At 32.2% G+C, this 24,658-nt stretch overlaps 1 protein-coding gene across 2 annotated transcripts in view; it reads right to left on the bottom strand.

The window, feature by feature from the left end:
* The window catches only part of LOC110456814 (zinc finger protein 362-like), a 271,358-nt gene extending 249,082 nt beyond the window's left edge, over nt 1-22,276 (bottom strand). For both annotated transcript variants that reach the window (XM_021507778.1, XM_021507780.1), the window contains exons 1-2: nt 22,194-22,276; nt 21,277-21,367 (exon numbers count right to left, since the gene is read on the bottom strand). In XM_021507778.1, the coding sequence (XP_021363453.1) occupies nt 21,277-21,332 (56 nt within the window). In that variant the 5' untranslated portion in view covers nt 21,333-21,367; nt 22,194-22,276. The remainder of the gene's footprint in view (nt 1-21,276; nt 21,368-22,193) is intronic.
* Between the last annotated feature and the right edge of the window lie 2,382 nt (nt 22,277-24,658).

Below are 24,658 nucleotides of genomic sequence, written 5' to 3'. Positions count from 1 at the left end.
GATGAGAAAACTTTACAGCACTCAAGCCATTGCACCTACTGGCCAAATATCATGATCCTTGGCCTTATGTACATTAAGATGATTTTTTAAGATGATCTCCCATTATAACCAATGCTGACCGCTGACCTTTGACCCCACCCAAAAGATCTGCATTGCTGGTCTACTAACTGATTATCAAGTCTCTAATAACTACCTTCTTTTGTTTAGATATATTTTTCAACATATCTGACCCCTGCAGCATTGAAAGGAGGTGAAGGTCACTTAAATGAGGACACTTTAATGCAATCCATCCCAGGTATATACCAGCCAAACACCATGACTGTGGGCTTTTTGGTTTTCGACAAGAAGTTACTTCTTACTTTAATATCACAGATCTCCTGCATTCGCAAAAGTGTGGGTTAACTGAGGTCAGACACCTACCACACCTAGCTGTGCAGTGTATAGCAGAATGTGAATGCAGCGGTGTCTTCCTTGTTTCATGGCTGCTCTGGGAACAGGGGTGTCCATGGTGATTTACTTTCATTACGTGTGAACTGCTTCCGAGAGACACCTCCACAAATGTGATCGCATAACTTGTAGGCAACACCCTTAAATCATGTCTGATTAATTAGATCATCGCAACACTGCAGTTAATTTTCAAAATTAGATGCCCTAGTCTATTTTGAAAATTATGAGTCTCGCGGGTAGAAACCTTCCTCTCTTCTTACCCACATAGTCCATGCAACTAAGGGACATAACTCAGTAGGTTGAACCATTAATGGCACGTTTTGGTGGACCCCTGGGCCCCCTTCAGTCCTAAGTCCACCTATGGCACTGTCTTCAATAGTACATCTACACCTTACAACTAACTCAGAGACACAAGACTTTCTACAATTATATAATTCACCACACATACCGGCAAAGGGGTCTTAAGCTTTCTACATTGTACAATACCAAATACAGTTGTATCATACCCTAAACACGGGGACTTGAAACACTCTATAGTTGTACAATACCCTAATCACAGGGACCTGAAACACTCTACAGTTGTACTTGAATCAAACACAGGGACCTGAAACACTCTACAGTTGTACTTGAATCAAACACAGGGACCTGAAACACTCTACAGTTGTACCTGCATCAAACACAGGGACCTGAAACACTTCTTTATTTTACCCAACACCACGACACATGGACCTCAGGCATTTTAAATTGTAGCATTCCCCACACACAGTGATTTTAGGCACACACCAGTATTGTACCCTTCACCAAACACATGGACCACAGGCACTTTACTCCTGCACTTGATCTACATCAAACACAGGGTCCTGAAACAATAAACTTTTACTCTACCTCATCACACGGGACCTCAGGCACTCCAATATTGTACTCGAGTACATCAAACACATGTACCCCTTCATCCCAGCATGCAATAGGCCATATGTAATAACCCTGGGCCTTTTGGTTATGGAGAAGAAGTTAAATTGTTTTGCAATTTCATATATTTGATCCATAGGATCTTGAAAGTGGGTCAAGGTAATTTATTTTAACAAACTTGGTTGTCCTTCATCCCAGCATGCCCCTGGCCAAATATCATCACTCTAGGCCTCCTGGTTATGAAGAAGAAGTTTTAGAAATTAAATGTTAATGTTTGCAGCAACCAAACTATAGAGGTCATAGAATTAAGCTGCATGCACAGTCAATTAATCAACCAATCACATTGACTGTGTTCAATATATTTTGAATAATTGTCAATTCAACACTTGACAGTCTGTTTCAGACAACATTGTGAATAGCTGTGAGTCAATCGCTAAAGTGACTAAGATTGTTTTGAGTGCTGTTCCATCAATATTGTTTCTATGACAATGCACACACAGAGAAAATATTACAGAAACAAATGACTTATTACTACAATTTTTGGAAAGAAATCTATGGTTTGAACAGATTTTTATAATTGTCATACAATATGTACCAGGGACCCAGAATGGACCCAGAATAAACTTCCATTTTTTCGCAAAGAGTCTGCGTTCAACTGTTGTTCAGTGATGTGCACCTCACACTGAAAACTTATATAATCCTCAGAGCAGATACTAGTTTAAATTTTCGTGGGTATTTTTCTGGAAACAAGAACTAGATAAAGTTTATCATTATTGATACATTTTATTTTTTGAAAAATCACCATTTTTAAGCATTATAATAGCGTGTAGCCTTTACGCCCTCGGAGATAATACCAACTTTATAGTCATTTGTTTGACTGTCATGACACAGAGTCTGATTTCCCAAAGGTAAGACATGAAATAATATTACGCTGTCACTGTCCCGTAAACACAGGTAAATGTAGCCACATTGTATGCCCCAGGTGGCCTTCGGGTGCAGAAAGCCACAGGCAATCAAAACTCACTGCAGACTGAGATGTACTTTTCTGTCTATAGTATCTACAAGAAGGTTCATTTAAGGACAAACGCTGTATTACGTATAGTTACCTCCCTTTAGATAACTTTCTATTAGGATCATTTAATAATAAGAAACGACATAGTGCTTGTACTTCCAAATGTGTCATCAACAAGTGGTACATTTTTTTAAATCTTCATCTGAAGAACTGGGTTTTTTTCAGATTTATTATCAATTGCTATTTTTTTCAAATATGTCATAAACGGATAGATTTTTTTTTATCTATAAATATATTCCCAAATTAATTTCATTTTTCGAAAGTTTCCTTTTTTATGAATGTGTCATCAATTAAATTTCTTTTTCAATTGTGTCATCAGTTAATTTTCATTTTAAATGTGTCACATTTTTTTTTAATTTGCCATAAATGATGTTTTTAAACGCATTTCCAAGTAATTTAATTTTTCAAATATGTCATCATTAAATTGTTTTTCAAATGTGTCATAATTGTGTTCTTCACAGACATATGTCACTAATTTTATTTCCATACACGTCAGCAATTGTTTATATTTTTTTTAATTTGTCACTAATAAAAGATATTTTACTAACATGTCACCAATGATGTTTCTTACAACTGCGTCACCATGCAATGGTATTTGTTTACAAATGCGTCAAAAATTGTGAAAGGTGTCACAAAGTAATTGAAAAAAATATTTTTCAAACGTTTCGGCGATTATTTTTTCCCAAAAAACTTTCACCTATTAGTAACATTTTCAAAACATTTCACCTACAAATGTGTTACCAACTGTATTCTAGCTTTCAAAGTGTGACTTCAATTAATTGCATTTTTCGAATATGTCATATAATGACTGAAGTCAAAATTACCTTTTCATACAGGATATATTTACATCGTACAGGTTTCCAAGTGTTAAGAATGGAGGTAGAAACAGTACATCATTACTGATACTACAGACAACCTCAATTTACACCACACAAGCTGAAGCAACTTTATCAAAATCAGAAAAAAGGTGGAAAGACTTGAGATTCTTGTAGCTAAACAATGTGACAGTATTATTACTAAAAAAGTATTGTTAGGCTATAGTTACAAAGTTTGACTAAAAACATATAAAATACAAAGCTTATTGTGTAATATGGTAACTGGTACGTTAGACCTTCCATTGGAAAAATATTTTGAAGATATTTCGCAACAAATTATACCAACTTTTAATTGTGTTCATTCTTTTTTTGCTAATTATGTGGACATTTTTAATGCTAATTTCCTGATAGTCTTTAAAATGTTGGCTATTTAGGATCGTACTGTACATCTTCACAATGTCTATGACAATATTAATGGTGTACTGCACATAGCATTTACATGTATTAGTGAATAAGACATCTTATAAAATAAGTACTATACATTGTAAGTACTACAAGAATACATTTATCACATAAGAGGAAATTACATATTGTTATTATTAGGGGCAGTTTATTCCTTGATATGTATTTAATGAACCTCTGGATATTTGTTGATTTCCTTTATGGTAAAATTTGGACAGCATAAAAAAATACTCCTTTCGACAGGAAGTGATTGGTCAGTGGTCAGTGGTCTTAATAATGACCAGTCAGGTAAGATGTAACACCTATAATTAACTGTACAGGTAGATGATGTATCTCCTGGGGGCAGAATATGTCATACAGGTCCGTTAAGTCAAGAATACACTATAAAGCCATCATCGGGAACATTGACCACTCTACGAGATCAATGTATCACGATAATTATCTACCGCCTCAAAACATTGACCATTCACATATCTTATACAGATAACATTCCCGCCCGTGGGATCAGCCCAATAGGAATCATTCACCGTGGTCATAACAGTCATCAGGACAAGCCTGGTCAACACAGCTGACCGCAGTGTCCAGGTGTACCGAACCACATTAGCTTTAATGACACTTTAAGGGTGTAAACTGGCTTCCTGACCATGGAATGTACCTCCTGTCCAAGAGAGTTCGCTAATAAGGAATCTGTGAAGTACAAAACTATGAATTATATTGTTTAAGGGTTTATGCTACCTTACTGTGACATGTTATATCTCCTGTCAAAAATATTTCACTAATAAGAAATCTGCAACATACAATCCCTTATATGCTACCTGACTGAGACACATAGCACCTCCTTCACAAAAGAGTTCATTGAATAAGAAATCTCAGTATATCATCACTATGTTTTATCACTACTTCACCATAAATTATATCAAGGCTTTATGCTCCCTCACTGTGACACAATGACTATAAAGCTATCTCCTTTAAAAAAAAAAAAAAAAAAATAAAATCTTAAACAGATGACGACATGGGACTTCTTTCATAAGCTGAATGAAACATTTAAAAGAAAAAAATCTCTGTTATGCTACCGCTGCTGAGCCTTCTCTAGCAGAGGCAATAATACAGATCTGATTGTATAAAATCACGTTGTTTTTTCTAGGTCTTTTTTCAGCAAATAAAGCCAAACTTTATGTATGTTGTTGCGTAGTTGTATTTTGCTTAGTGCTGTTAACATGTATTGTAACACTCAAGTAATGCCAATCAACAAATAATTGTATTTAGAGGTAAGTTAAGGGAGACAACTCATACATAATCACATACATTATAAATAAGGTAACATATAGCCTTAAGTGTTTCTTACTAAACAAGTATGAAAGATTTGAAAAAAAAAAAAAATCAATGCACTTAACAAAAAAACATTTCAAACAAAAATGGATAGATTACAATATGAATCCTTGATTTAAACTGAAGTTTTTCTTAGTACACGAACATGAAAGTTTTAAAATGACACGAGAAATGAATAATGTTTGTAGAAATGAGGATGTGATATCAAGGCGTCCTAAGGTGACCAGACTTCTGGGAGATTCTGCCAGGAAAGCAATGACCATCTTCACTATAAATATCATGATGATAACAGAGTTCCGCCCCCAATAAAACTGGGGACAACAAACAAGGGGAATAACCCTTTCTCGTGACATAAGATATCAGTCTCCAGACATTACAAGCCTGGTTAGCTTGACAGTGATAAAAAAAAACAAAAAAACGTTTAGCTTATTTTCAAATGAATACATCAATTTAAAGCACACAAATTAATATCACACAGCTTGAATAATAAGTTATAAAAAATAGTAAAATAATTGTGAGGGCTTGGAAAAGAAGGTTAGATTTGAATTAAGGTCAACTTTACAATTGTAAAGCCTGACTGGTTTAGTTGTGACTAGAAAATCAGTTAGCGAGGGAATAAATGCCAGGTGAGTATGACAGTGATGACCGCCCAAGGGCCGGCATGGAGACAGGCCCTAAAATGACAGGTACAAGTCGAGGGAAGCAACCTCAAACGACCCCACTGACCTCAGGTGACTCCGACTACATGGCTGCAATCTGGTCACTAGCTTGTCCATCATTCATGACATTTTACTCATAAAGTCTTAGGATTATTGTGTTGTGTTTACTATTGTGTACAGAAGTAATACCCTTTCATTGTAAATCTACAATCCATTGTACAATACCCATAGTAATATAATGCTTGTCGTAAATCTAGCTCCTTCTAATCGTGTTTGAAAGTGCAAATCACTGGTAATAGCAGGTTCACTTGTATTTCTTAAGCTAAATTTATCTTGTGCATAGTAATATCCGATTTAATTTAACGCTCCCATCCATTGCATTATTCTGGTCATAGTCATATCATGTTCATCATAAATCAAGCTCCAATCAATCGTGTAAAGTACTAAATCTATCTGGCTATAACATATATATACTTGCCATCTCTCCCTATATATAGGAGGGGGACTCCCCATTTTGGACCCTAAAAGTGAGCATTTTGTACCAGTGAATTTGCTAGCCCCATTCCTTTTTTCTACATTCTGCTGATTCCATTTGAAAGAATGGCTCAAAAGATGTCATTTACAAGTGTTATTTTTCCCTAGGGTGTATACATACACTCATTTTATTTATGCTTTTTATTCTGAGCATGCGCAATCTCCCCCATGGACATTTTTAAAAAGTTGGCAAGTATATATACAATAGGCCCTTATTAATGCTCTCCTGAAATAAGTGCCCTCCAAGTTCCTCCCCACCCATCTCTAAACTGATGTAGATATGATGTGTTAGTCCCAGGCTTCTTACAGGATACATACGGCAATATCAGGTTCAGGTTCACATGTAGCTCTGGAACTTTATGTTTATCTTGTGCACATTAATACCAAGTTCACCTGGAACTCTCCAATTAAAATCAATTGAATCATCTTGTGCATATACATGTTTATAGTTTTATCAGGTTCACTTTCTCTAATTCCAATAAATTGTGTCATCTTGTGTATAGTATTATCAGGTTCACTTGGAACACGTGGTATATGACCTACACAAGTTTTGATTGGTCGAGAAGATGAACTTTGACCGGGACGACTTTTTCCACGCACTTTTTGCCACAATCTGTTTTGTTTACGTCGTCTGCTGTCAATATTCGACAAATGTTGGTGACTTTTTGAGGTTATACGGAAAAGGGGGTTATTAAGGCAATATTAAAAGAAGATGATACATAAAGATTTGATCGCTAGTTTCAGGCAAAATTGCTACAGACGCTCATTATCGTTTCGACGTCACACCGTCGCGTGTCCAGGTTGTGAAACCAAAACAAGATCTGTCACAGTGTCGGAAAACATTTCGTTCTCCCAATATCGCTATTTGGACGGTCTGACTATGGCTGAACTGTCACTATAAACGTCAACCATAGAACCGTCACGAAGAAACGTAGGCCTATGGTTTTGGACATTGACAACGATAAGTACGTCTTCGTCACTTGGCGGGAGGCAGACTTTGTACGATATGCTTACGCGCATATAGTCCGTGGTTAATTTATATAAATTAATGCAATACTGCTACTCCCAATATTTAAAGTCGTTCATCTATTAAATTTTTTCATGAAGTCGTTGCCGAAACATTAATTTTGACAATTATTAGATTTGTAACAAAAAAAGCCATTTTTGAATATTAATGAGTGACTTTTTACATATGGGTCATATCACTACGCCAGCCTTGTCAACAAACAATGTGCGTATGTTATTTCCGACTGGTCATGAGATTGTGGTAGAAACAGATCACACGACTCGTGGTTGTGGAGTATGGTATTTATTTCACTCTCGTTAGTTAATTTTCAAAAGTTACAGAAAGACACTCGCTAAAGCTCGTGTCTTTTGTAACTTTTGAAAATTAACTAACTCGAGTGAAATAAATACCATATTCAACACCCACTCGTTGTGTAACCTCTATATCAGGTTCACCTGGAACTCCATAATATATTAAAATGCCTCTGTTCAAACATTCAGAACTTATCTTGGATTATACAGTCTAGTTATTTTAAATGCAACCTTCATGTGATATTACAGTCTTTACCAGAAAAGTTCCTGAAATAAAACACAAAATTCTCAATGTTAAGCAGTTTTCCAAGAATAACATAAAACTTGTTCTGCATACCAACCAAAATGTATAAAAATGTTTTCAGATCTTTATGTAATAGCCACTCACAAATCAATTCCAAGAATCCTTTTTATTTCCCATCCTGTACAAACATGTTACCATTGGTTACCAAGCACTGACAAGGAAATATGTACAATTTTGAACATGCTTACACAGAATTACCAGTTATGAATATCAGGATTCGTTGAAGGACAATAAATTTATTTTATGAACAAGATATCCTGTTTACACTTAGAACCCTCTGTAATTAGGAAACTGTATAAACCAGACAGATCATCAACTAGATCTTAATAACCATTGTATTAATTTCTATACAAATGTACATTTTTATGTATGCAAGTATAATTTTCCAGAACACATCTATTTTTCAGTACTTTTCAAGCACTGACCTCAACTAAAAGCACTTCTTGTTGCTTGTATAAACAAAATGAATAGATGTGTTTGACACATACCGGTTGCATCACTTCTTTCTATTACACAAGCACACGTGTACTCCTTGATTGACATCGCTTGTTTCAACATCAAATTCTACCTTGCAGAATGACAGTGGTAAAAGGTCAGAACTAACAGACCAAGAAAATCACAAGTCGCTTCAGACAATTTCTGGCATTTTGAATGGTTATACGATGTAGCTACGGCAGACAGACCCTTGACTATCGTAGAAGGGATTTCAGTGAGAAACAAACACCATGACATTGGATTAACTGCTAACAACTCTCGAAGGATAGAATATCAGCCAAATCATTTAGGGAGTGAAGTAACTAATTAGGATAAAATGTTGTTTTTATTAATTTTTTACCGCTTTCACTACTTATCCTTATTTTTTGAGCCTACACCCTATTTTTTGGGTAATTAAAAAAACAACACTGTTTCAGTCTGAAAAAAATATTTTTTTTAAAAGTGAACTTTTGTTGCCATACAGTTTAATCAAAATTTTAAAAAAAAACAGGAAATTAGCTATATTTTTCTTCAGTGGAAGTGCTAATGGATTTGTTACTACATAAAGACTGATTATAAGTCCAATTCAACATCCAATTCCCTACCCAATATAACCTGTAACATAAAATTGTAAGGGAAATATAACCTGTAACATAAAATTGTAAGGGAAATATAACCTGTAACATAAAATTGTAAGGGAAATATAACCTGTAACATAAAATTGTAAGGGAAATATAACCTGTAACATAAAATTGTAAGGGAAATATAACCTGTAACATAAAATTGTAAGGGAAATATAACCTGTAACATAAAATTGTAAGGGAAATATAACCTGTAACATAAAATTGTAAGGGAAATATAACCTGTAACATAAAATTGTAAGGGAACAGTAATAACCTAAGATATAAATCCACATTACAACCTTAAATTGTTATATTGCCATGGTTACTGGTAGATATGTGTCTCACATAAGCTTGTTGTATTGCCATGGTTACTGGTAGATATGTGTCATACATAACAACCTTGTTATATTGCCATGGTAAATGGTAGATATGTGTCTCACATTACAACCTTGTTATATTGCTATGGTTACTGGTAGATATGTGTCTCACATAACCTTGTTGGATTGCCATGGTTACTGGTAGATATGTGTCATACATAACAACCTTGTTATATTGCCATGGTAAATGGTAGATATGTGTCTCACATTACAACTTTATTATATTGCCATGGTTACTGGTAGATATGTGTATCACATAACAACCTTGTTATATTGCCATGGTACATGGTAGATATGTGTCTCACATTACAACCTTGTTATATTGCCAGGGTTACTGGTAGATATGTGTCTCACATTACAGCCTTGTTATATTGCCATGGTTACTGGTAGATATGTGTCTCACATTACAACCTCGTTATATTGCCATGGTTACTGGTAAATTTGTGCTTCAAGCTTGAAATATATTGACAGTAAAAGAGATTGAGACATTAAATAGGGGTTTTAGTGTATGTATTATAAGAGGTTTTACCCAAGATTGTAACTGAGATTATGATCTCTCTAAAAGTGTCATTTCAGTTTTTAGGTTATGAAATACCAGCGTATCCGATTCCAATGATGGTGGACATCTTGGATTATTTTCAGATACAATCAAATTACCCCAAGTCTTGAGAGACATTGAGGATCTATCATAAGTGTCCCTTCATATTAGATTGATGATACAAGTTTTGGATTTTTCATGTTTGCGTGGCCTCTGCTGAGCAAAAATGAAAAATCCAAAACGAATGACAGATTGTTTTTATCATATAATACAAGTAAACTGTATAATTGTGATCTGAATGAATATTTTGCACTTGACTGTCTCTGAAATGGCTAAAATTGTTTCCGCGTCACAATGACGTGCTTCCCATTGATTATCCCTATTCGATTGTGACGTCATTTCTGGAGTGATATTACACACGTTACATAAACATAGTTCATGTGATTGCTTTATGACACTGCATAACATGGTATTCATATGATAAAATATAATTATGAAATTTGTAGTCTTTCTAACTGGACAGGTGTTACTGAGGCTAAATTGCTAAATATAAAAGTCAGCCAATCAGATTCACCATAATGTGTCATCCTACCATAATTATAGAATTATCAGCCAGTCAGAATCAGTCATAATGTGCAAGCCAATCAGAAATAGCTATGTGTTAGCCAATCAGATATATAGTCATCCTAATAATAATCATAATGGACGCAAACAGTAACAATCCAGATTAACTATGCTGACATCGCAACGACAGATAAGTTCATTATTGTCAATTTCAGGATTGTAAAGACTTTCCATTTACCCCCAGTGCTTATCCAGCCAAGCTTCAAAAGTTGAATGTGTTAAATGTATTAGCCAATCAGAATCATGAAGGAGGAGAAAAAGAAAAAGAACATTAAGAAAGAAAGAAAACAGAGATAAACGTTTTCCTGTTTTTATAAAGATCAAATTTATTTTTTGGCTAACATAAAATCTATCACAAAGGTTTTTATACATATTTGGTAGCCCATACAGCAAGCATTCTTGAGAGTGTATACTAATTATGTTTTCCAAGTAAACGAAAAGGCAGATATCAACCCACAAACACTAAACTACATGGAAAATTAAAGAGACTAACATCAAATTGATGTACAGAAATTAACTTCCGTTTTAAAATAGACTGCACTAAACATACACAACTAACTTTATTTTGCTATTAAATTGATATTGTTTTAACTGGTGTGGATAATCTAAAAATTCCATCAAACAATTTAAACTAATTTGACATCAAGGTAACCTATTACATGCATTTTACAGAATTTCTTTCACCAAATCACATCTTATTTCCAAAGTTGCTTTTCTGACATTTTTATCCTTCACATATTTTTTATCCAATCAGTGAGCAGCGTTCAGTATTACCATAAGAGCTCTCAGTTGTGATTTGATTTAAACTTCAAGGGAAGTGTTAATTGGTGTAATAGTTGATAATAGGCTATACGCATTTTTTACTGGCACTTTCTATGATGGAGCTCATATTCAAGTGTCTTACCGTCAAGTCGTATCTGGTAGTCATTGCCTTAAAGGCGGTGACACTTGAAGAGCAAATAAATATATTGTGTGTGAATATGATGTCCTAAACCATCATAGCCAGAAGAAGAAAAAAACAAGTTTTCCTTGCTTAAATAAAATTTGAAGTAATTTTAAAATTATGTCAGATATATATTTTGTAACATTATTTCTGATGTTTTTCTTTATTTTTTCTTTGGTTTTATTTTCCTTAGAGTTGTTTTTAAAACACGCAGCTGTTACTACAAGTTGAAGCAATATATGTGTATCAATGAATTTATGTATACAGTACTGGCTGATATTAAAATAAACTCTCTGGAAATACATCATTATTAAAATAAACATAAAAGGAGCAGGGTGTAGAGTCGACAGCATTCATATCCTCTTGGATGGGACTTTGGGTCCTTTTTACCCTTCTACCCAGAAGTCTGCAGCATGATTGAGCAATAGAGTTGAATCTGGCAAAATTGTCAATCACAACAGCATCATAGTAAGTTTCTTAAAATTTATTAATTACTTGTCGACCAGTTTTTCCCTTTAAGTGAACTTGATCAGTACTAAACTTACACACTATTCCTACCCATAAAGTACTACAATTGTGGGCATCAAAAATAAACCTTAATACTCAAATGCATGACGTGACTCTTACTCTCGTTATGTCAATCTAAATTTTACAAATATTTACAATTCAGATTTTGATTTGATACTTCCTGGTTCAGTTTGTTTACATTATGTACGCATTCATATTATTATAAGTAATAAATATACAACACAATGCGATGTACCACCACCTGAGCTTTAAAATAGAACTTTTATAGGACGACATTTCCTTTTTATTAAGAATTCTGATACTTCGAATGTAATCATTTAATCAATATAACAAAAAACAAAGATCACTGAATTGACAAGGTTAAAAACATTTTATAGTTAATAAAAAAGATCACTTTAAATTTTTTACCATGTTCGTAAATGATTGGTCGACTCCTTTTCACTACTTCATAATAAAGATCTACAACTACTTTTTTATATCCATTTTATTTTAAGAGGTTTTGGTGAAATCATGCTTTACAATTATTTCTTCCTATAGTATATATTACATGACTTCCTAGTGATTAAAATAGATTTTATTTCTTATTTTCAGGTTGTTGTTTATTTTTTATTCATTATTTAGTTTTTCTCAGATGAACCTGAAATCTAAAGTCTTTTAGAGAAAAACCACTGAGATTTCTCTGTTACCTTAGAATAGCTCTTCAGAGCTAATGTTTCATGTTACCTTTATACGATAAAAAATAAAGTTTCTTGTATCTTGTACCTTTAATGAAAATGTATACGAGTGAAAAATCAAATATATTGTTAACAGTCTAATTAATACATGGTACATTTTTCATGTAGATTCTGAAATTTAACAAAAACACTCCCAGAGGAGGATTTATACAGCATGTAGCTCTGTGTTTTTTTTGTTGTTTTTTTAAGAAACTTAAAAAAAATTGCTACAAGTTCCAGAACTAAAATTGAACAGCTCATTTTTCATAAGATGAAATTCACAAGTCATATATAATTATCATCTTTCTTCTTTTTCTCCGAGTATTGGTGGCAAGTTAACTGTAAAACTGTCTTTATATTTTATTTTGCTTTACATATAATCATCATTTAACAATAAGTTTGCCCATAAACCGTTCATGTTTTTACTAGGGTTGATAATAAATAAATAACATATTTATACAATTATTCTACAACCTTAATTGTTTATGTCATACAAGTTGCCCCCTCCACCCAAGTCTAAGAGTCAAATTAGTATCAACCATTCCCTCCAAGACCCCATGCCAACCAAAGCTGTTAAGTAACATAATGAATCTGTTCGAACCTGTGTTGATTCCAATATTTTAATTTCATTTATATATCTAAGTAATAAATCTGTTTTACAGTTGTTGATTAACTGACATACCAAGTTTTGTATATATTCATGTTTTTGTAAGAATCGCTATATACATATTTCCAAGGCAACTAAGCATATGTTTCCAATATATCCAAACTGCATTGAGCTGTTTGATACATGTATTCCTAACACAAAACCCAATTTGTTGATGAACAAGTACGTTGTAAACTAAAACTATATCTACGGTCAGTAATTAGATTCACTGCATCTTTTAAAACAGTAAATACAAAAAACAAAAAGTTCTTTTCTGTTGTAATTATGTTCGCTTACCATGCAAATCTAATTCCGCGAGAAAAAAGAGAATATCTTTAGCCCAATCCCGTGTACTTTCTTATGTTAACAAGCGAAGGGTGCCGCCCCCAAACTGTAGACTCACTCCGTAACTTTGTTATTCAACGACTGGTTGTGTTTGGAAACTAAATGGATTTTTACAAAATCTGGGTAAAATAATATTACCAATATTTTATCATAACAAAGGGAAATATTTCAAATTTTACAGTCTATACTTGCCAACTTTTTGAAATTTCCATGGAAGAGATTATACGCGCTCGGAAATAAATGCCTGAAAAAGACCCTGGGGAAAAATTCTTTTAAAAAGCATCTTGAGAGCTGTTTTTTTTAAGGTAAAAATAATCATCTCTCAGGACCTGAAAACAATTTAGCAAATTCACAGGTTGAAAATGCTCAATTTCAGGATCGTAAATCGTTAGTCACCCTCCAACTTAGGGAGGTTGGCAAGTATGTACCACAATTTTGAGAAATAAAAAATTGTTATTGTCCTCATTTTATCAATGAAAAAGATGATTTTCAGCCATTCATTGTTTTGTGAAGGAAAAGTTTCTTTGCAAAATTATGGAAAGAAAAGTACAGAAACATGGAACTTAATTTAGTTGATTGTTGAATGAAATATTCCTAAGGTCTATGGTCCAAACTTTTTGTGTTTGTATATTACGCTTCTGTATGCTAGGTATATTCCACAAAGGGTCAATTTGTTTGTGCATGCATGCCTCTGATTTTCATACGGCAGGTTAATTGAAAATTTCTTCTTAAATATTATAACTTTCAAACAAGTTTTTTTCAGTTTGGTTCCAGTTCAAAGGGGATTCCTTTATGCTTGCCTGTCAGTACCCATGCAATACAATTAACAAAGTTTAATAGCATCCCTATCCCCACATACCTACATAATAATTGACATCTTTTTCTTCCATCTCTTCTACAAACTTTTGGCAAAACAAGACATAGATGATACACATGCAATATTAAATATAGCCAAGTTTCTAAGTAAGGTGGACACTAAGGTCATATGTTGATTCAGCAGAAAATCATAAAATATACCATGGATTATTTTATCTCAGATCGTTCAAGACCTTCATGGTAAGCTTGTAAAACAATTCTTATGTTCTTGAGGTGGCAACACTTGTAGACTGCAAGATTGCCATAGACGGTCAAACGACGTTTGGTGTGTTTTCATTTGTGACGTCATAATGAAACACTGTTAGTTATTGTAACGTCATAATTGTACACGTCATCCCGTATCAGTTTTCCATATGGGTTTTCCACATAGGACACACGTATATTGTATAGACACAGGTGGGAGAAATTGAATTCTTTATAACCTTGATCAAACTAGTATCTTTCACACTGTGACAGACATCAAAAGCAAAATCTTTCAGTGGCAATACATTCTCTATAGGACTAACTTTTGGTTGTAAAAGAGTAACAAATATGTGTATCTCCTTGGGACTTTCGTTTGTAAAGGACTAAAATCTGCACATAACCTAAAGTCTATCTGACTAATATGTATATCACCTAAGGACTTTTGGTCACATTAGACTAAAATCTGCACATCACCTAAAGTCTATCAGACTAATATGTGTATCTCCTTAGTACTTTTGGTTGTAATAGATTAAAATCGGCACATCACTTTAGGTCTAACAGACTAACTGATATCTATATTTCCTTAGTACTCTTGGTTGTAATAGATTAAAATTTGCACATCACTTTAGGTCTAACAAACTAACTGATATCTATATTTCCTTAGTACTTTTGGTTGTAATAGACTTAAACCTGAACATCACCTTAGGTCTAACTTTTGGTTGCATTAAACAAATACCTGTGTTTCTCTTTCGGACTAACCTTTGCTTTGATTGACTAACTCATACATATACATCTCCTTGGAGGACTAGCTTTGAGTAACAGACTATCTAATACCCATTCATTTCTCAAGGAATAACATTTGATTGTAGTATCATTCACAATGAAAGGAAAATTTTGTAAGCATTCATTTAACATAAAATTCAACGTATTATACAGATGAAGTATACAATATTTCATTAAAATTGATAAGCACTTTAGGAGAAGTAGTTAGAAACATCATTTGAAATCAATTGAAATCCAACAAATATATTGCATCTTGCTACAGGTACCGAACTTGTAAAATGTCATACTGATTAATTGTCTATACAAATACATGTCATACTGATAAAGTATCAGAATGATCAAGTGTAACACTGACTAAGTGTAACACTGACTAAGTGTAACACTGACTAAGTGTCACAATGAAAAATTGTTATACTGATAGTGTTATACCCATAAAGTGTCATATTGATAAAATGTAATAATCATAAAATGTCATTGATAAAGTGTCATATAGATGAAATGTTCTACTGATAAAGTGTATTACTACTAAAGTATCATATTGAAAAGGTGTTTCAATGATAAAGTGTCATATTGATAGAATATATTACTGATAAAGTGTCATATTGATAAAGAATTATACTAATAAAGTGTCACAAAATGCCATTGATAAAGTGTCATATAGATGAAATGTATTACTGATAAAGTGTCATATTGATAGAATATATTAATGATAAAGTGTCATATTGATAGAATATATTACTGATAAAGGGTCATATTGATAGAATATATTAATGATAAAGTGTCATATTGATAGAATATACTACTGATAAAGTGTCATATTGATAGATTATATTACTGATAAAGTGTCATATTGATAGAATAAATTACTGATAAAGTGTCATATTGATAAAGAATATATTAATGATAAAGTGTCATATTGATAGAATGTATTAATGATAAAGTGTCATATTGATAGAATATATTACTGATAAAGGGTCATATTGATAGAATATATTAATGATAAAGTGTCATGTTGATAGAATATATTACTGATAAAGTATCATATTGATAGAATATATTACTGATAAAGTGTCGTATTGATAGAATATATTACTGATAAAGTGTCATATTGATAAAGAATATATTAATGATAAAGTGTCATATTGATAGAATATACTACTGATAAAGTGTCATATTGATAGAATATATTACTGATAAAGTGTCATATTGATAGAATATATTAATGATAAAGTGTCATATTGATAAAGAATATATTAATGATAAAGTGTCATATTGATAGAATGTATTACTGATAAAGTGTCATATTGATAGAATATATTACTGATAAAGTGTCATATTGATGAAGAATATATTAATGATAAAGTGTCATATTGATAGAATGTATTACTGATAAAGTGTCATATTGATAGAATGTATTAATGATAAAGTGTCATATTGATAGAATATATTACTGATAAAGTGTCATATTGATAAAGAATTATACTAATAAAGTGTCAAACTCATAAAATATCATTGATAAATTGTCATATTGATGAAGTGTCATATTGATAAAATGTCATACTGATGAAGTATCAATGTAATTAAGTGTTTAACTACTAAAGTGTCAATATGATAAAGTGTCCTACTAATGAAATATCATACTGATAAATTAGGATACTAATAAAGTGTCAATATGATAAAGTGTCATAACCGACAAAGTCAATACATTTTATTATTGATATTGTTATTGCTGTGTAAAACTATATATACATAATCATTTAGGTAACTAGTTCACAAATACGACCTTCAATCACAGCTTTATATCATAGATTTCAGATAGTCTGGTTTGAAGCAGATGTTGACTTCAGAAGGCCGTATATGTACTTATACAGTGACGTAAAGGCCTCATGCATTTCAGAATGAGATTTTCACCGAGTATACGAAATACCTCTCACAGTTTCTACAGTTTACATTATGTTAATCAATTATAACACCTTTCAAGATATTTGAATTGTTTTTAATTATGAAATTTGCACAAACTGTCAGTAAAAGCATGTTATTTCATATTATCAATTCTCCCTGTCAGGGTGAATTAAAGGTCATCAACTGTTAATACCACGTGAATCCAGCAGAGATTTAAACATCAAAACTAAACTAAATAGAGCATATTTAATGGTTTTCCATTGAATACAATCTTACCTGTATGATTAAACTATTAAGCGGATGCCGCCTAGAATACGCTAGGATTATTGGTGGAAAACACTGCATGAAAATGGGAAATTCTAAGGCAGACTTATGGCATACATGGAAAATCGGAAATTCCTGTCTGTATTCCGCTAACCAGAAAAAGTCTATTCCGTCTAAAATTCTGTCTGGCAATTTTCAAGCGCGTTTTGGGCGGAATTATACACTTTGAAAATTGTTCATGGCAGGATTTCATAATTAGACAATTTTTGTTTCTTTGGAGGTTTTTCAAACTTCAAATGTTTCATCAGTATGGCAGAATATCCATATATTTCATGATTTAAATATCGGTAATTATTCTGCGTACAAGTAAAATAGATGGTATCCAATTGGAAATCTATTAAATTGTCTATTTATTACATTTTTATAGTACCTACAAGGAAGGAAATGTTACTGCTTCAAAAAGGGGAGGAATTCTAAATAGCGTAATCATATGGCAACCATATTCTAATGATGTTGTGCTTGACAACAAGTTCAGGTTGTACGCCATTTTGAATAGACTACTCATTGCAGTTCTACTCACCTTTCTGCTATTATTTGGTCAGTTTTGCTTAAATGAAATATTCTTATTTGTAAAGTTAAGTAAAACTCTTTTTGTGTGTAGAGAATAGATGTATCCAAATAAAGTTTTATTGTACCGTCAATTTATCTGCATTTGAACTGAAAATCTATGTCTTTGAATGTAGTGAGGATGTCAGAGAAAACCATTCTGATTGGTCAATAATAAATGTGATATCGTCACACTGTAGCAGACACAAATTTGATATCCGTCACAGTGAGAAAAATATCACTTTTTATCAGCTTCATAGAATGCAGCGTCACACTTGTGTAATTCTAATAAAACTTGATTGGTCCTGTTTCACTCACTGGCCATCGAAGGTAGAGACGTTTAATTTTCAATAATTTTCAGAGCAGATTACCAGAATAGTCTGTCGAAAACATTCATATTTTACACTTGTGCAGAAATGGAAGCTAGTAAGCTATCGTCACTTATACAAAAAATGCTTTTTTCTGAAATGTCTTAACAGATTGAGGATGGATCTTATCAAAAGATCCTTTTTTCAAAACCTAATACAATTTTATTTGGAATAAACTAAAATTTAATATATAACTGTTTAGGATAAATATCTTTTAAAACTAATATTATTATAAATAATATTTGATCATATCAATAATATTTTAATTGGTGTTTAAAAGATGCAGTTCCAAGGAAGGAATGAAAACTGACTCCAGAAATTAAAATAGCACAGAAGGGGAACCAATCTGCATTATATATTGGCACAAAGTGCTATTGTCAATGGCAGAGCAACAAATTCCTCAGACAAACCAGAAAACCAAAAGAAGAGAGAGGTACATGACCCGCCTCTCCGTAAACCCGCTGAAATTCACGCTGGTAAATAGCCGTTTTTTAAAATTGATGAATGAATGAAACAGAAATGCTAGAAAAAACACTGAAAAGTACACTTCCACAACCGTTATGAAAGCCCTATCATCAAATGTTGATAAATAGTCGGTAACATGGGTAACACACACACATCTACACATACCAGCAGTTAAGTTTTTTTCCCACTGGCAGAGAACCCAGATTCGGGTAGTAAATAAACAATAAGACAACATTGTATATCTTTTTGTATATATATCACTACTCTTGTCATTGTTTATCACTTTTATCAACTTAAAATGAACCAGAAATTCGTAATTTGTCTTTGGACAAATTGCGAAGCTTGGATTTGTCAATTCCTATAACTTTGTGTTTTCTGATAGGTAAAATCAACTGTTTTTATTTTATCATATGTGTTAACTGTAGAAAGTGAAGAAAAACTGATGTTATTACATAACCTCTTTTAAAATTTATAAGAGGTGGATTTTTAGATCCTCTAACTGAACACTTCTTAAATTAAAAGCATCACTTTTTTAGAATATTTTTAAACCCATCGAAATATGATAAGTTTAGTTCCAAAACCAGGTAAAATGTTTATTTTTTCTATGAATAAAAATGACGTAATGTTTAATCACATTTGATAAACTGTTTAAATCATATGGCCATAAAGAAAATTATCCAATTTGAAATATTATTATCTTTAACATATCAAAATGCTCCCATAACAGTGGCAGTAAAATGTTCAACTGAAATGTTAAAATCATGTTTTACTGTGTTAAAATGACAAGAACCTATTTCTTGGATAATTATACAAAATCTGAATAATTAACTTATCTATGTTTAGTGGACACTGTCGTAACTCGCAGTATTTTTTTCTCTTCAAAAATAATCTAATGTTAAAAATGAAATTGTCAGATATTCAGTGTTGAAAAAATAAAAGTAATTCATGCCTTACTAAGTGATTGAGGTTTGACTGTACTCATTAAAATTATTATAATCAACTAATTTTGATAGAAGCGATAGAAATACATTCAGGATATAGGTTATGGTATGTTTATTGAAGAAAATGACGTAAGAAAGTATAAAACTGATGATGATATACAAGAATAAAATGTTATGAATATGTAAAATCTGGAAAAATAATTATGTTTAATTATGATTAATGCAGATGTTATGTCTACCTTAATTGGTTCATTACAGAGATTTTAAGTTTTTTACACAGAAAAAAAATAAGCAAAAACTTAAGGTAACATTTAAATCTAGCTGTTCAATAACGTACTACTCAGGACGGCAGATGGAACGAAATATTGTCAAATAATACACGCAGCATTATATTTAATGCAAAGGAAGGTTTAAAAGTAATATAGAAACACTTGCTGAACAGATAAAATCTTTTGTTACTTAGTACAAACCATTAAGACAAAAGCAAATATGCAAATTAAAAGGTAGATAAAGACTTTTAACAGTCTGTAGTCAATTAACTGAGAAATCGTCATTTACACATGGTTAAACATCTTAATAAAGAACAACATTTTTGTGGGTTTTTTTATCATTCAACCGACGACTGTCACATCACACAAAAAAACATGCACCAAAAATCACACTATTTAATAAATATTAAGAAGTGACAAAGAGTTCCCAGCATTTCTCCACATGCTTAAAACACATGTAGAGTATAGACATGATACTGTTTATATATACATGAATAAAACTAAGAAAATAAACAGTGATTTTTGTGGATTAATCAATTACATCATGCTATAAGTGTTCATTTGTAAGAGGTTAAAAGAAAAAATATAACATCAACGTCAATGTTATGCTAAATAAATAAATATCCATTCCTAAATATTGAAACAGAACATATATACAGTAACACTGCTAAAAAATAAAGTATATATTTGTAAGAAGAAAATAACTCATCAACAACACAGTATAATACTGAAAAAAATAAAGTAGGTATTCATTTGTAACACATAGCTAAAATAGAACTAAAAAAAAAAAGAGGTCAGTTTCGTTTGTAAGGAGAGAAAAAGAAACTACCTCCCGCATAAGAAAACCTGACTACATTAGCATAAAAAATAACACAGAATAACATAATAAAGTTTCGGAGGATGTTCCCATCTCCAAGGAAGTGAAAAGTCCAAGAACATTACATAAGTTAGGGTACTTACCCTATCCAGCGAGGGGTCGGGGTGCCTGTCCAGGAACTGAAGGTGTCATTATACATCGTAGTAAATTCTCTCACAAGTTACAGCCGCGGTACTGTGGGGCAAAAAACAAGATAAAACTTCACTCCCCCCAAAAAAACACAAGATAACTTGACTTAGTGGAAAAAACCAACTTTAGATCGCCTTACTGGTATACACCACAGGGCATGTCTTTCCTTTCTAGTTACCCAACTTTTCGGTAGTCTCCGATAGTTTTTTAAAAGGGATATACCTTAACACTGTATCACAGCAATCAATGAGCCAGACTAATTGATCCCACTGCTGCCACCAAAGAGACAACTCTGCCGGCAAAAAAGTTAGGTAACTACTCGGTCACAATAAGGTGGTCACTGATGGTCAATTGTCCTGAAGTGACCACTACCAGGTAGGGTTAGCACTAACATGGTGGACATCGACACACCACTGTAATAGGGTAATTGGCATATGAACTGAGAGAGGTATATATAATACTACTGTCTGATGTCACCGTCCACACTTGTATATGTATGTACAGGGAGATCTACACTGCTAGCAAATGGGCATGTGTTTTAGTGCGGCTAACCAAGCCACACGCTAGGCGAAATAACTCAGACTGATACTCCCGTCTTACCCGATAGTCTTACACTACAGTAGACCTGTAACTATCTATGTAGTATCATAGCACATGTTTAACATCTACCTCAAATATAACACTAATGATATAGGGAATATCAATTTAATTCTTATTTTGTTTTCAATACCATTCATCATTTCTTGATACACTGGATATTAAATTTATGAACATTCATTGTAAGGTAAGTTCTAAATTTTTAGATTGAAATGTCTATCTTAATTATATTGAACAAATTTATAAATAAATAGGGTATATTCTTTCAACTTACCTGCCGAGTCAGGTTAACCTGCAAAAGACCTCCCTCGTCTGCAGAGGTTGTAACATATTTTGGAATCTCCTTATTTTCACTGCCTGTATCCCAACAGTAAAAATATTTTAAAAATTGACTTTTTGGAGCTTGAAATATTAATTAACTCATTAGAAAAGACATGCCTACATAACAAAAAGCAAACTGTAATGGTTTAAATGCAATACTTGATCTTGATGACTGAAACAAAAATTACATACTGAAACAACCCACAATTAATTAACAGTCTTGACATGCATTTTGACCATCTATAACCCTAATTTTATTGTCAAGAACTTGGCAGATATGTTTTAATAATATCAAGAATTCAAAACCAATTGAACACTTTTCATGAATTTCAACATATCTTCATCGTATTATATAGTGTTTCCCTTTACAAATGAGAAAGTTCATTTTAACAAAAGCTTAATTACACCCATCAAAATAAAATTATTGTTTTTGTATAACTTGACGTAGGACGGACACTGATGGGTTGATCCTGTCGTCTCTTACTGAGCAATAAACATTAGATAATTAGCACTGTGGTAATTTTTGATAACATCAACTTTCTGTCAACCTCATGTTTTTCACAAAATTATGCCTTTTTTAAATCGGGCAAACTCACAAATGCTATATCAATTGTATCTTCATATCACTTCAGGCGATAATGAAGTTTATTGCCAACAACAGACCTCCACATATCAAGGATGTTTATGTATAGGATAGAGACAAAATTAATTTCTGTGGCGTAAAACAATTTTGAGTAATGTAGTATATCTTCGATACAGTTAATGACATCGTTTGCAGAGCACAGACAGAATACTAGACCTCAAATCACCACACCAACCTTCTACTGAATTTTACCAACAGTTTATATAGCCACATTACAGATCTCAATAAAATAAAATATTAACAAACTGTTAGATTATTAAGCGAGTCGATTATGTGAGCAGATATCAATTTCTTTTAAAAAAAAATTATCATATTAATGCCTTAATAAAATACACCCGTAATAAATACACTGCTGTGGAATTTTATTATTAAAAGTGGTGTGATGGGTTTTTTTAACGTCAATTATTTTTAGTTATAGAGATAGATATGAATCAATTTTCCTTTTTATTATTATTTATTTTCATTTTAACACTTCTGAAATGTAAACAACTATACAAAAGTCTTCAATTTCTAATAAGATATTTAAAGTAAGTGTTAAGTTGCAAATTATTTACTGTATTATATTTCGCAATGTTGTTGTATCTAGTACACAAAACAAAATTATTTTCAGTTCTTCAAAATATCAATAGGGTAGATTTTGTTTCCTGACTTTCACAAAAAAGATAAAATTCCAACGGGACTATTCATGACTTTTGTATAACCTGAAAATAAAATGTTTGATATCTGTTTAATTATAGCATGTGGCTTTAAATATTATGAATTCAAGATCATAGTCTCAGCCATGAATTTCTAAATTAAAATGTAAAACTTTTATCTTGTGTCAAGTTAAAACAACCGTAACAAAGTCTTTAAATATCATTTCTTGCATACAAAAGAACTCTTCGATGGAAAAAATTATTAGTGTTATTTGAATAGGAATTTTATATGTGGAGCATACACTCAGTCAGGTACACATCAACTATATACTATCCTAAGGCTAGCCATTCAATTTATTGTTAAATGAGAGATTTTTTTATACTAAATGTTCTTTCCGTTGTTTTCACTCTGAAAACTGAACTTTTTAAGTTTATTTTTGTTAGAGTTTGCATGATATCCTTGCATCAGCTAAAGTCATTAAAGATGAGGAGGGAACACAGAATGAAAATGCAAAAAACACTTATCAAAATAAATCAAGTGTTAGCCCAATATGAATTGCCTTTACATAATTGTTCACAGAAAGGTGTAGAATAATTTACTACATTAGCACTATATATCCATATATTCATATCTGTGCAGTTCCTTAGCTTAGCACATAAGTTATGAATGACAGTATTTTGCCAGAACATAATGTTTCATGTTTTACTGTGTGTGTCAGTATATATCTATATTTATGGTTTTGCTCCAAGTGTTCATGCAGTCATGTTTCATCTTCATGGTATATTTGCTGCTAAACAACCAAGTACAGTAATACATAAAAAAAAACATGTTTAAGTTTTTTATTTATTGTATTCCTTATCAATTTAAATTGAGCTACTCAATTGATCAATAGTCTTATATATATTTAAATGTCACACATCATATTAGCAAAACATATCACAATTCATGGGATAAGATTTAAAACATTTGATTCAATTAAAATATGATGCCTAACCAAACTCCGTTTAAGAGACATTAAGAGATACCACAAATTTGCATAAATAGTGAAATATTGCAACTATCTGATATCATTAAATTTTGTGATACAAAATAATTACACCATCGCAATATATTGGAATACTATTTTGGATTTCAACATA

This window comes from Mizuhopecten yessoensis, unplaced genomic scaffold (assembly GCF_002113885.1).
Source record: "Mizuhopecten yessoensis strain PY_sf001 unplaced genomic scaffold, ASM211388v2 scaffold8853, whole genome shotgun sequence".
Classification (NCBI taxonomy): Eukaryota; Metazoa; Mollusca; class Bivalvia; order Pectinida; family Pectinidae; genus Mizuhopecten; species Mizuhopecten yessoensis.
Note: the sequence above shows the minus strand (reverse complement) of the source record. Positions and strands in the feature narration are given on the sequence as shown.